The 12,889-nt window shown below is 43.7% G+C and overlaps 1 protein-coding gene across 1 annotated transcript in view; it reads left to right on the top strand.

Annotated features, from left to right (window-relative positions):
- Positions 1-12,889, top strand: part of tecta (tectorin alpha) — a 39,893-nt gene that overhangs the window by 14,606 nt on the left and 12,398 nt on the right. Inside the window, exons 9-19 of the mRNA XM_080509222.1 lie at positions 4,509-4,573; positions 4,672-4,811; positions 4,898-5,185; positions 6,255-6,392; positions 6,511-6,676; positions 7,003-7,415; positions 7,593-8,163; positions 8,259-8,869; positions 8,956-9,526; positions 10,731-11,359; positions 11,975-12,632. Coding sequence (XP_080365348.1) covers positions 4,509-4,573; positions 4,672-4,811; positions 4,898-5,185; positions 6,255-6,392; positions 6,511-6,676; positions 7,003-7,415; positions 7,593-8,163; positions 8,259-8,869; positions 8,956-9,526; positions 10,731-11,359; positions 11,975-12,632 — 4,250 coding nt within the window. The remainder of the gene's footprint in view (positions 1-4,508; positions 4,574-4,671; positions 4,812-4,897; positions 5,186-6,254; positions 6,393-6,510; positions 6,677-7,002; positions 7,416-7,592; positions 8,164-8,258; positions 8,870-8,955; positions 9,527-10,730; positions 11,360-11,974; positions 12,633-12,889) is intronic.

Raw genomic sequence — 12,889 nt, 5'->3', positions numbered from 1 at the left:
CACACACACACACACACACACACACACACACACACACACACACACACACACACACACACACACACACACACACACACACACACACACAGGAGAACATGCAAACCCTGTATTTGTACCCATGACATTCTCACACTGGGGCAAGAGCACTAACCACTGCACAACAACGTAGCCCCATAAAATGTCATAATTAGTCAATTTATTTGTGAATACTGCATGATATTGCAGGAAACCAGGACTCTAATTCATCAAATGTTTTTAAGAAATATATGTAGAATATTTTAAATCACTTCAATTTAGAGACATCTACACACAATCAATGGCATATAATCATATAAGTGTTTTTTTTTTAGACTTTAAAACTCAGGTTAAAAAAGAAAGTCCTAATATTCTAAACAATAACTATTTAAATTGAATGATTTCCTGGTATTTGAATTTGTGGAAAACAAACAGTTAAGATGGCCACCCATACATAGAGAGCATACAGTAAAAAAGGTTTGATCAATTTATCATGTTTTCTGCTCTGAATGAATAGTCGCTGAAGAAACGGGGTCCAGTTGCATCCCTTTCCAGCTCCTCTCACCTCAACATTTCCTAAAACACAACCCTTTGATTGGGAAGTCCCCCCCCCCCCCCCCCCCCCCCCCCCCCCACACACACACACACACCACCCCCTTCACCCATTAAGTCACCTGTAACTGTTGACTTTTCTTTTCTTTTCTTTTCTTTTTTGGTACCTTTTCTCTTTGTACAACATTCTCTTTCACAGGTTAGTTAAGAGTATGTGAGCATTTACACAACAAGACGTGGGAGGTATAAAAGAAGCCCCCGTAGAGAGTCTCGGTGTGGCTTAATGGGAGCCCGGGCCCTGCCCTGAGTCCTGGAGCCTTTCACACATCTTGCTCCCTGCCTCTCCAATTACTTCCACTGTCCACCAGCAACAAAGACCTAACTGACTGCCCTTTCCTTCCCAGACCCTATCAGCGGGGATCCACCTGAGATTTCCCTTCACTATCTCTCCAACATCTATGGAAATTAAGTGTCTTGTATAACCTTGTAAATGAGGCTGTTCCTAATTAAAAAAAAGAGGCACAAAGAGTATCCAAAGTGACTCATGTTAATCCTGTAACTTTACCTCCCACGCCGATTGAAAAGCAAGGTTTTGGACCCCATGTGTACTTCTGGTTTTTGTTCATAAATACCCCAGAGTGAGACTGTACTACTTCTGTGAGTTTGTGTTTGAGCTTCAACTGTACTGAGTGAACTCTGCCCAAAAGGGAATACCGCAACTGAGGCCTGCTTGAGACGTAGCGGCTTGGCACCAACCAGATTTTACAGTTGTTTGGAAAGACTGAATCTCTTTTTGGTTTATCAACAGAAAGTTGGGTTAGACAAAAGCTAAATTGTCCACCAAAGACACTTGTCACTCTGTCAGTGTCAGATTCTTTCATAATTGATCCTCTCTTTGTACAAAAACAGCCCTTTTCATTCCACATTTAAAACATTTCTCCAGTCTTGTTTGTCCATCTTCCCCCTGTTATTTCCCGATCTCTGACCTCCATTCTCCCCTTCTTGCTTGTTGCTCCTCTCGCTCTCTTTCTCTCTCTCTTTTTCTCTCACTCTCGCTCAGATTCCTATGCTGTCCCTCCTCTCAACTCCCCCACCTCTCCTCCCCACCTACCCCCTTCCCCAAACACTGATCTCAGATTAAGTCGAACACTATCCCAGCTAATGTTTGCACCTGCTTCTTCAGGCAAAGCTCACCTCTGCAGCTTTTCCACAGTGAAATTCCCCCACTTCATTCCAGGAAGGGACTTCATCAGTTTGAGCAAAACACAAACACTCGGATTGATTTAGCTTCTGCTGGAGCTCTCGTGGAGTTGGAAGTAGTGTCCTTCTTACCAGGACATCCAGCTGCTCCAAATACCCTTCATAACCTACTCTGCCTCCCTCTGCATCACCGCCATCACTCTGTGGATGGTCCTCTGCTGGATGGGACACTGCTGTGTGGAGATCGCCAGGTTAGACTAGTGAGGTGCTCAATGTCCATCTTCTGAAAGCAGGTGAGTGCATGATTTGCTCTTCTACTACTTCTAATTGATCACAAGTTTATTTATCAATATTGTGCAATAAGTAACCTTCCTCTACTTATTTTAAAGTTGTTTAATGTTCAGCAACTTTATGAAACTATAAAAATAGCCCTTGAGTTGTAATTCATAGTAATGACAACCAATGATTCGATCTTTCAACTTGTCAGCAGGAACATCTCTGCTCATTTATGACTTTTATCAATCTGTCATGACATCTGTCTATACTGATATGTTTCATTGAATGAATTAACTTCTCATGTATCAGACGGTGGTCTCTTTTTACTACGACGCCTGAAATAAGCATTTTTCATAGTCTTGTTCAGGCTTTATCTTAATTAGCATCTTGAACACCAGAAAAGGGGAGATAATGCCTGTCAGATGAGATGTGAGCCGCAGGAGTCAAAAGAGCAATTGCTGTAATCTTTGTGCTGACAAAGTATGATGAGAGGCTTATGACAGTCCAGCAGATGTCTGTCAGCAGTGCCCACTAGGCTTGGCACACCTGAACACAATTTAACATCAGACTAAAGTCACACATTAGAGAGGTGAAAGAGATTTGGGAGAGTAATCTGAGTAACTGAGATCAGATATTACCTGCCAGATGCCCAAAGTGTTTCCCTGCACTCAGAACAGGGAACATTTGGTAAACATGTATGTTCAAATAAAATTATTCAAAAGTTCATTTTCTCAGTCAGAGTTAAATTACATGATTTCCATGTTTAACATTTTGACAATCAAAAGACGACATGAGCATCAATATTACTTTTGAAGTCATTGGAAAACATTGTTCTTCATGTGAAGGCTACAGATGTCGACCCCATCTACATGGAGCTGAAAACATTTCTGATCACACAAACCTGCATCAAGAAATGTGTTTTTCTGAAAAAATCAAATCAAATAAAAAAATTAAAAATAAACAAAACACACAGAAAATAATAAAAGCTACTGTATTTCTATCAGGCCTGTAGTGATGCTGTAACACTGCCCCCCAAAAAAGAGAAGAGGAGATCAAACATTCGCAAGAAACCCCAAAAATAGGATCTGGAAATTTGTGGTGTATGTTCATCTCTGTTTCCTCCAATTTCTAAAACACAAATGTAAATAAGCCTAACCTTTTAATCCACCAATGTGTTGTTGGTTGGCAGGGTTAGCACGTACAGGTGAAGGAAAAGGATGAGCAATAACCTTGGCATTTTTTTTTTTTTTTTGTGCAAGTTTGTGATTGTACACACTCATGGCGCCAATTCTACAACTCTGCGATTCAAAGACACGGATCTTATCTGGACAGAATGCCTATCCAATTATGTGGATGCACCAAAGCTTCCTTGTGGCGAGGGTCTTAAACTATAGTGAGCAAGCCACCTAGTGTGTGATGTTGCAGAAAATTCAGCTGAAATTCCTCAATTAACCTGTTGGCGAAGTCCCACTTCTGAGTTGGATGCATTCAAAAGGAACCGCCCAACAAATATACATTTAAAATAACATTGCTATTGCTCATATCGGCATACTCTCATAAAAATTGCTGACAAACATTTAATCAGGTCTGTTTTCATTTGAATTACAAAAATATTAATTTTTGACAGGAGACATCATCGTAATGTCTCTGGCATGAAATTTCCCACTTTCTCAAGTTCAGTTTTTTTTTTTTTTTTTCCAGAGGTCAGTGCTATGCAATGATATCCATATAAAACCATTGAGTATTGCAGAAATGGGGAAGAGTGATGTTATAAATAAGGCAGGCTTTCTTTAATTCACAAACTCCACACACAATACCTTTTTACTCCAGTTCATTAAGCAATCAAGTTTGAATGCCATATAGTGAGTGTAGAATCTGTCAATTTGTCTGTACATTCAACTTCTCCCGTGGGAAGCTCGCCAATACCGTCTTTGAACAACCCCTGGGGGCCACGGCGATGACCTTGGCAATTCAAACCCACTCACTTAAAGCCATTAGTGCCCCAGTGTTTACGGTCCTTCCCCTTTAGCCAACAAGGCATGGATGGGTCCCAAACAGGAGTGGTAATGAGGTCCCGAGCAGCCTCACAGCCTCAGACACAGAGACCCCGGAGCAGGGCAGACCCGTCGTGTCAGCTGCAGGGAACTGAAGCATACAGAGTCCTGGAGTCCACTGTTGCCAGCTCACATGGGACTATAAGGCAAATGTGATCCTGACACATTGTTCTGGCATGCATAATAGGGCCTTTTCAAGGCCCCTCAGGGGAGACCTGGGAGCCTGATCTTAAAGAAGTAACGTGACGTTAGCCTGATGGTTCTCTCTCCTCTCAGCTTTTGTCCAACAACCTTGTTTTTTGAGAAGCTGTCCTATGACTCATGTCTTCCTGCAGTTCAATAACCTTTAACGGAATACAGCACAAATGAAGACGTGCGTGATCTGACCTCTCTCCCTCTTCCTTCCTTTAGAATGGTCAGGCCAGGCTGTCCAATCATTCTGCTCCATCTCTTCAGCATCTTTGCACAGAGAAGAGGTATGAAACTTAACAATATCAAAAAGCTGCACAAGCAATTCATGCTGCAGATGCCAAATCAGTAATTTTGTCACGCTGACACATTATTCCATCTTCAGCTAATTCTCAGGACATCCTGTATCCATATGGACCTGGCCATAGGGATCAAGAAACCCCCAAGATGGATGATGGGAGTTCTGCAGAAATAACTTTGCTTATGCCTTTTGTTTTCTTCAATGTCCCCTACCGTTCAATCTACGTAAGTCATTGTTAAAGCTCTACACAGTCATAAGGGGAATACTTTTTCAGAATGCTTGAATTCAATCCAGTCTTTTCTGTTCACAGGTAAACAACAACGGTGTAATCTCCTTCAATGTGCAGGTTAGCCAGTTCACACCCGAGGCTTTTCCCCTGAGTGACAGCAGATCATTCATTGCTCCACTCTGGGCAGATGTGCACAACGGCATTCGCGGTGACGTTTACTACCGAGAATCCACAGAGCAAGAAACACTGGAGCGGGCAACACAAGATGTCCGAAAGTACTTCAAAGACATGCCCAACTTCACTGCCACCTGGCTCTTTATTGCAACCTGGCATCAGGTTACCTTCTATGGAGGAAGCCAGACAACTCCGGTAAAGTCCAGGATCATTGTAACTCAGTCATTAGTTTTGCAAAGTGAAGCTAGAGAAATCACAAACCTACAAAGCTTTTCTGACATAGAACTCAACATTCACTCTGTTTGTTAACCCTTGGGAATAATTGTAGGCATTTTTATCAATTTGGGAAAAGAAACTTACATTTTCCTCATGTTACATATGAAATACTGTATGTAAACAGCGAAGAGCTTGACAGTGACAAATAGCAAACAAAAGTGCAGTGGGGTGGCCATAGAAGGGAAGGATCTCCTGTGGCACTCTGCAGTGTATTTTGGTGGGATGAGTCTGTTGATGAATGTGGTCCTACTGTTAAGCAGGACACCCTGGGTGGGTGAGCCGTTGCTCTGGATGGACTTTTGAGGGTAGTGAACTATAATTATGTCTGAGAGTTAATAGTTTTGAAAGTATTAAAGTTCCCAGCAGTATCTTGAAATAGTCTCATATAGTCCCATATATGTGAAAGAACTAGAAAAGGGACTGTATTACCTTTTTGTTTAATAATTCATTAGGAGCCATAATATTTACAACCTCAATATATTAGTATTTCATACAAAAAAAACATTAACATTGGTTTTGAATAGAAGATTTTATCAATAAATACACTGACACATCAAAATCATGTTCATTATTTTGTGTATTCTAAACTTCAAAGAATTGTGTTTTCATCAAATAAAACTGAAGTGCAAAACTTAAATAAGCTCAGGCATCTGTGCTATGTGTTTATAGCCTTGAGTTGACACTCAAGAACTGAATTGCTTTAGTGGTGCAGAAATTCTTTGTTGCATATTTTGCACGCATCCACCCGGCACTTTTTAAACTAAAAGTCTACATCACGCATCGCATTTATTAGTGTGTGTTTAACCACATTTGACACAGAATGATCAGTATGCCAGAAACTGAAAAGAAACTTGTGTGAAAATAAACCATTATTATTTTTGTTTGTTTCAACCCACTGTTTTTTCTGTGACTCATTATTCAGGTTAACATGTTAAAGCCGAGTCTTTAAATTATCATTAACTCTTGTTTCTTCCTGTTTGATCAAAAGGTGAACACATTCCAGACTGTGCTGATCGCAGACGGGACAACATCATTCAGTATGTTTAACTACGGAGAAATCGCTTGGAGCACAGGAACTGCCAGTGGTGGAGATCCTTTAACAGGACTGGGTGGGACAACGGCTCAGGTATTTTCACAGCATCCCCAAAACTAATTCACACTTATCACAATAATTTAAAGTAATGCAAGTCATAAGAAAAGCATTCGGTCGTATATGTATTCCTCACACCTTTCCCCCTTTTCAGTCAGGTTTTAACGGTGGAGATATTGGTCACTTCTTCAACCTCCCGGGATCACGATCGAATGACGTGGTGAACATTGAACAGACAACCAATGTGAATGTTCCTGGGCGCTGGTTCTTCCGTGTAGACACTGAACTGATAAATCCTGCTAATGGCTGCAGCTACAATGGTGAGTCAGAACAATAAAGTCAGACTGTAAGGTTGATGTAAGGTAAGATATGATCAGAGGAACAGCTCGTGTTGAAAAGTAATGCAAGGTATTGGCGTGAAGAAGGGGGACACAGGAGACAAAAGGTGTTGGAAGAAGATCAATAAGAAAGTCCAATAATGAGTCTCTTACAGCAGTGTGTTGTAGCAGGGAAAGACCTTAAAAATGTAGGGAATGGTTGGTCCGCAACAAGACTTGGAGACCGCTGAACAATTTTCTTCAATGCTTCAATTGCTTGCAGTACTCGACAACATATATCTCTGAATGTTAATTTTATATTCATGCAGGTCGTTTCTACAGACGAGGGGAAATCTTCTGGCTCTCTGATCAGTGTTCCCAGCGATGTCGCTGTCTGGACATTGATAACGAGGTGCAGTGTCAACAGGCTCCATGTGGGCAGCTCGAGACCTGTGAGCAGCTGGAAGGGGCCTTTTACTGCCAACCCACACGCACCAGCACTTGTGTGGTCTTTGGGGACCCTCATTACCACACCTTCGATGGCTTCCTCTATCACTTCCAGGGCACCTGTTCCTATCTGCTGGCTCGGCCATGCTGGGAAGTTGCAGGGCTGCCTTTCTTCAGCGTGGAGGCCAAAAATGAGAACCGTGGCGTCGCCTCTGTGTCGTGGCTCAGAGATGTGACAGTGGATGTGTATGGTCACAGGGTGATGTTGCCTAAAGGCAGCTTTGGGACTGTTCAGGTGAGAATTTGTGAGAGTAATTTGTGCAAAGTATGGAAAATAAGTGACATCTTGTGATTTTGACAATTGTCTTATTTTTTGAAATAGAATAGAACACTTTATTGTCACCATTATCATTATCAGCGAGAATTTGTCAGCAAAACAATTGCTGAATATTCTCAAAACCTGTCTTTCTAGGTGGATGGCTTGATGAAGACTTTACCAGTCCAGCTGCAGCTTGGTGCTATCAGGGTGTACCAATCTGGGGTGGCTGTTGCTTTAGAGACAGATTTTGGACTTCTGGTAACCTATGATGGCCAACACTATGCATCCATCTCCCTACCCAGCTCCTATTTCAACAACACTTGTGGTCTTTGTGGCAACTATAATGATGACCCTGCAGATGATCCTGTTCTGCCTGATGGCTCTTTAGCGGAAAGTGTGGTGGAGCTGGGAGGTAGCTGGCGAGCTGAGGACACGGACTGGAGGTGTACAGATGGATGTGCCGTGAACTGCAGTGTGTGCGACCCGGTTACAGAAGCCTTCTACTTTCGTTCGGATTATTGTGGGCTCATCAACAAAACCGATGGACCTTTCAGGGACTGTAGAGCTGTGGTGGACCCTACAGCCTTTGTGTATAGCTGTGTATATGACATGTGCAGCAACAGGGATAACATCACCACCCTGTGCCAGGCCATCCAGGCATATGCACTGGCCTGTCAGGCCCTTGGTGTGACAATACGACCCTGGAGATCTCGCACCTTCTGTGGTGAGTTTCAGCATATATTCCTCAATATCTGAATTCATTAAGGCTCATCGAGAGTGATCTAACATTTTTTTCTATCTTTTCTGATTGATTGTCAGCTTTGTCGTGTCCAGAGTTCAGCCATTACCAAGTGTGCACTAGTGCCTGTCCAGCTTCCTGTTCAGACCTCACTGCTCCTCTGTACTGCGCTCATCCTTGCACTGAGGGTTGCCAGTGTGACGCAGGCTATGTTCTCAGTGGCAGTCGCTGCGTGCAGCGTGAAGACTGTGGTTGTGAGCATAATGGCCTCTATTACCCTCTTAATGACACTTTCTGGGCTGGCCCCAGTGGTGAAGAAGGTGAATGTACCCTCCGCTGCACCTGTGGGCTAGCTGGGGAGGTCTCCTGTTTCAATGAGTCTTGTAAGGAGGGTGAGGTGTGTGTGGCAGAGGTGGGCTTGCTGGGTTGCTACCCTCAGAGGGAAGGAGTATGCTCAATCACCCAGAATGCTGTGACATCCTCCTTTGATGGTTCCTACCTGCAATTCCCAGACGACAGCTCCTACTACTTGCTGAAGCTTTGTGGCCTGGTGCCAGCGAACTGCTCCATGGTGGAGGTGAAGATAGGAAGGCGACTAGTGAACAAAGGACCAGCTTGGAAGAGACCTGTGATAGTAACAGTGGCTAATATGGAGGCACAGATGGGAGGGTTGGATTTTGACACAGTAAAGGTATGTATTTTGTATACAAAACTGTCAAAACATTTTGATATGTTTTCACCTACTGAATACCAATGAACTTAATTAATTTGTTCCAGGTTAATGGTGAACTAGTGGGACTCCCATACGTCCATCCAATGGAGACAATGATGATCTACAGAGCACCAGGCAATGTGACAGTGGTCGAATCACGTGGTTTGATTCGAGTCCACTACAACCGCCAGGGACTCCTCAACATCTCTCTTTCAACTCTGTACTACAACGTCACTTGTGGTCTGTGTGGCGTCTTCAACGGCAACTCCACTGATGACCTTCGGCTGCCCAATGGACGCCTCGCCGAGTCTACTGAGCTGTTCACAGAAGGGTGGCGATCGATCGCTGATGATCTCACATGCAACGGGGACTGCGATGACCTGTATCGCATGTGCACAGACTTGCGTGTTTACCAGAGTCCCTGGATGTGTGGCAACATCAATGACCCTGGGAATAGTTCATTTCTGGCTTGTCACGCAGTGGTCAACCCCTCACCATTCTTCCGGAACTGCTTGTATAACATGTGCGTCAGAGAAGGAAACCGTTCGGCCCTTTGTTCCTCACTGCAGGCTTATGCAACGGCCTGCCAGGATGCTCAAATCACCCTCACTTCCTGGAGGAGTGCTACTAACTGCCGTAAGTAGACATGTTTTTACCCCTAAAGAAACAGTTATGTATATCTCATAAACTACATATTCCATACTTCTATCAATATTGAGACTGTCCTATGAAACAGGAAAAGCAGGATGTTTCCATCTGATTAAAATCTGAATCTGAACTTCTACAGACTCAGGTTTTGGTTGTTTAGTCAAGAAATGCAGACTCAATTTAAACCTATCCAAGATGGAGGTATTTGACCATACCATCTCTGTGAAAAATGACAAAAACATACCAAATATCCTTCATATGTGAACACATTTTTTTGAGTTCGTGTCAATACTTTCCATATTTTTCTTTTCTTGAAGTTGGTGCATATCTATTCGGTGAAGGTCTAATCTTTTATTTGTGCATATCGACAAATGGCCTCGCATAGAGAACAACCATTGTTACGACCTGGCATCAATAATCAGTCAATAATTAACCTCATATACATGTTATTGGACTGTGGAAACACACCTACACACACACAGGGAGAACATGCAAACTCCACAAAGGAAGGCCCGGCCAGTATTTGAAATCAGACATCATTGCTGTGAGGCAAAAGTGCAAACCATGGCCCCACCATCTCATGTTACATCTCAAATATAATAAAGGAGTACAGTCATGCTTTATTTCTCGACAAAAATATGACAAGGAAAATGGTCAAAGAGCTGAAAGGCTGTTATCTCTCGTTCCTGCTCACTGAGTGCCTGTTTGCTTTAACATTATCAAGAGCTGCAGTTCAGTCACTATTTTACTAAAGTCTTGTTTATTGGAAGAAGACCAGCTAATTAATCTGACAAACTCAGTCTTTCTGTAGTCGTATTACCATTAGGCCATTGAAGCATCAAACCAAATTGAGCAAAACATATACAAGTAATGCCCAATGTGAACTGTGGAAGTAACTTGTGAAGTAATTCACTACATTTCTAAACGATTATTTTAAATGAGTAATTGTTTTCATACACTTGCATTTCAATGCTTTTTTTTTGTCATCAGCAATATTACTATTGGCCTTCAAAAGAGCACAGCTAATAATAAGAGCAGTAAAGACATGTTTAGTACGCTAAACTCATGGATGCGTGGTGAAATTGGCTGTTTTCGATGCCAAAACTTATTCAGCACAAGTTTTTTATAGATAGTTCCTTGTGTGGTTATCGGTGGTTCACCCACAGAGTCTCTCCCTCCTCTCTTGTCTCAGCTCTTCCCTGTCCAGATAACAGTCATTTTGACGAATGTACCACCTCCTGCCCTCTGACCTGTGCCAACTTGGATGAGCCTGAAGAGCCGTGCCCACTGCCGTGTCAGGAGGGATGTCAGTGTGAGGACGGCTTCGCACTTCGCGACGGCCTGTGTGTCGCTCGTAGCGACTGCGGCTGCATGAGTCATGGCCGCCAGCTGGCTACCAATCAGACTTTCTGGACCGACTGGGAGTGCCAGGAGCGCTGCTACTGCAATGGCTCCGACAACAGCGTCTACTGTCAGCTCGCACCCTGTCACCCGGAGGAGTACTGCCAGGAAAATGATGGCCTGTATTTCTGCCAGCCACGCACTGAGGCCCTCTGTGTGGCAGCCGGTTATGGACATTTTCTACCATTTGGTGGTTTACCATTTGAGCTGCAAAGCTCTTGTACCCTCAGAATGGCGACCACCAGTTGTGGCAGAGAAATTAATGACCACACAGCCATCAGCGGAGCTTTTCCCCAGTTTAAACTGGCAGCACGTAATGAGGAAAGAGACACTGGCCAGGCAATTTGGGTGAGGGGCTTTGTACTGGAGGTGTACGAGTATGAAATAGAGGTGTCACGAAGCTACAAGAACACTGTCACTGTAAGTATTTGTGTTCATAAAGAGAAAACCTGCTATGGTAAATGAGATAACTAAGCATAAGCTCTGACCAACTTTTTTTTTTTCTATTGCATGACCTGTGAAGGTCGTGCTTGTTGCATTTGTGAGGGCATGTTATTCCTAATCAAGCCGATAGAATAACCAGGCAGAGGATGAATTCCTCTTTGATTGGCTTAAGACGGATCTAATTTCAATGGGCATCTTTTATCAGGCTGGATTTGGCTCAGACGAAACCCCAACCCTGAGCGACATTTGGACCGGGTTCACAAACGGAGTAAAAGATCTGAGGAGAAACAGAAATGACACACACTCGCACTCATAAGCAGCACCCCATGTGCACACTCACACACTTCATCTGTAATTTTCCCCATATCACTCCTCGTTACACATCCAATTAGAATGAGAAGAATCCATAAACCCTCTTTCAGTTAGTTTTAATAGTGTCCGTTCATGCTTTCATCACCTGGACCCACCCTCATGCAAGTCACTTTGGATTAGAAATGAAAACTTGATGCTCGAAATTGGTTCTTCAGGAATGTGTGTACATAAGATAAGCTCAAAGAATAAATGCTAAACCTTGAATTTCCCCTCACTCAGGTGAATAAGGAGCGTTTGTACCTTCCTCTAAAGCTGGGACCAGGAAAGGTGAACATCATCACCTCAGGCATGCAGCTCATTCTGGAGACAGACTTTGGCCTGAAGGTGGCCTTCGACTGGAACACTCTGCTCCTGTTGACTTTACCTCGTGACCTCTACAACGCCTCCTGCGGCCTATGCCAAGGCATGCCCTTATCACCCCCCACCCTCACCACCTCTGACTGGGGCATGACCTGGGCAGAGCGGGACACATTCTGCCAGGTGGGCTGCGGAGACTCCTGCCCGCGCTGTGGGCTGGGAGAGAAAAACGGGCTCAGCGACGGCCCCCTCATGGTGGCCGATGCCAACGGGATCATAATCCCCGACGACGAAACGAACGAAGTCAGCACGGGCATGCGCTTCCACATCGGAGACGGCCTGTATGTGTTTGTGGAGCCTGAGGCGGTGAGGCTGTGCGGGCTGATTGTAGATCGGGGAGACGTGTTTGCACGCTGTCACAGCAAGGTGGCGCCTGCTTTCTTCTACCAAAGCTGCCTGCAGGACACTTGTATGGATCAGGGTGCTCAGGATACAATCTGTAACTGGCTGCAGATCTATGCCAGCACGTGTCAGACTCAAGGGGTACCAGTTACAGGGTGGAGGAGTGACACACCATGTGGTGAGTAGATGTGATTCCCACCAGTAATTTTGCTGAGACATGCTGAGTTCTCAGAAGTCTGTTTGCTCATTGGGGATTTGCCATATCACTGATCTCCTTTCCAATCTGATCCCAAGAAAAACCAGAGCTGATACTGTTCATACCAATACAATATTGATAGGATACAGATAAAATACCACTATGATATTCATAAGAAATCGATACCAACACAATACATTTTCACACCAAAACAACACTCATATGATACTGATACAATA

The sequence above is a fragment of the Blennius ocellaris genome (assembly GCF_963422515.1).
Source record: "Blennius ocellaris genome assembly, chromosome: 14".
Classification (NCBI taxonomy): domain Eukaryota; kingdom Metazoa; phylum Chordata; class Actinopteri; order Blenniiformes; family Blenniidae; genus Blennius; species Blennius ocellaris.
Note: the sequence above shows the minus strand (reverse complement) of the source record. Positions and strands in the feature narration are given on the sequence as shown.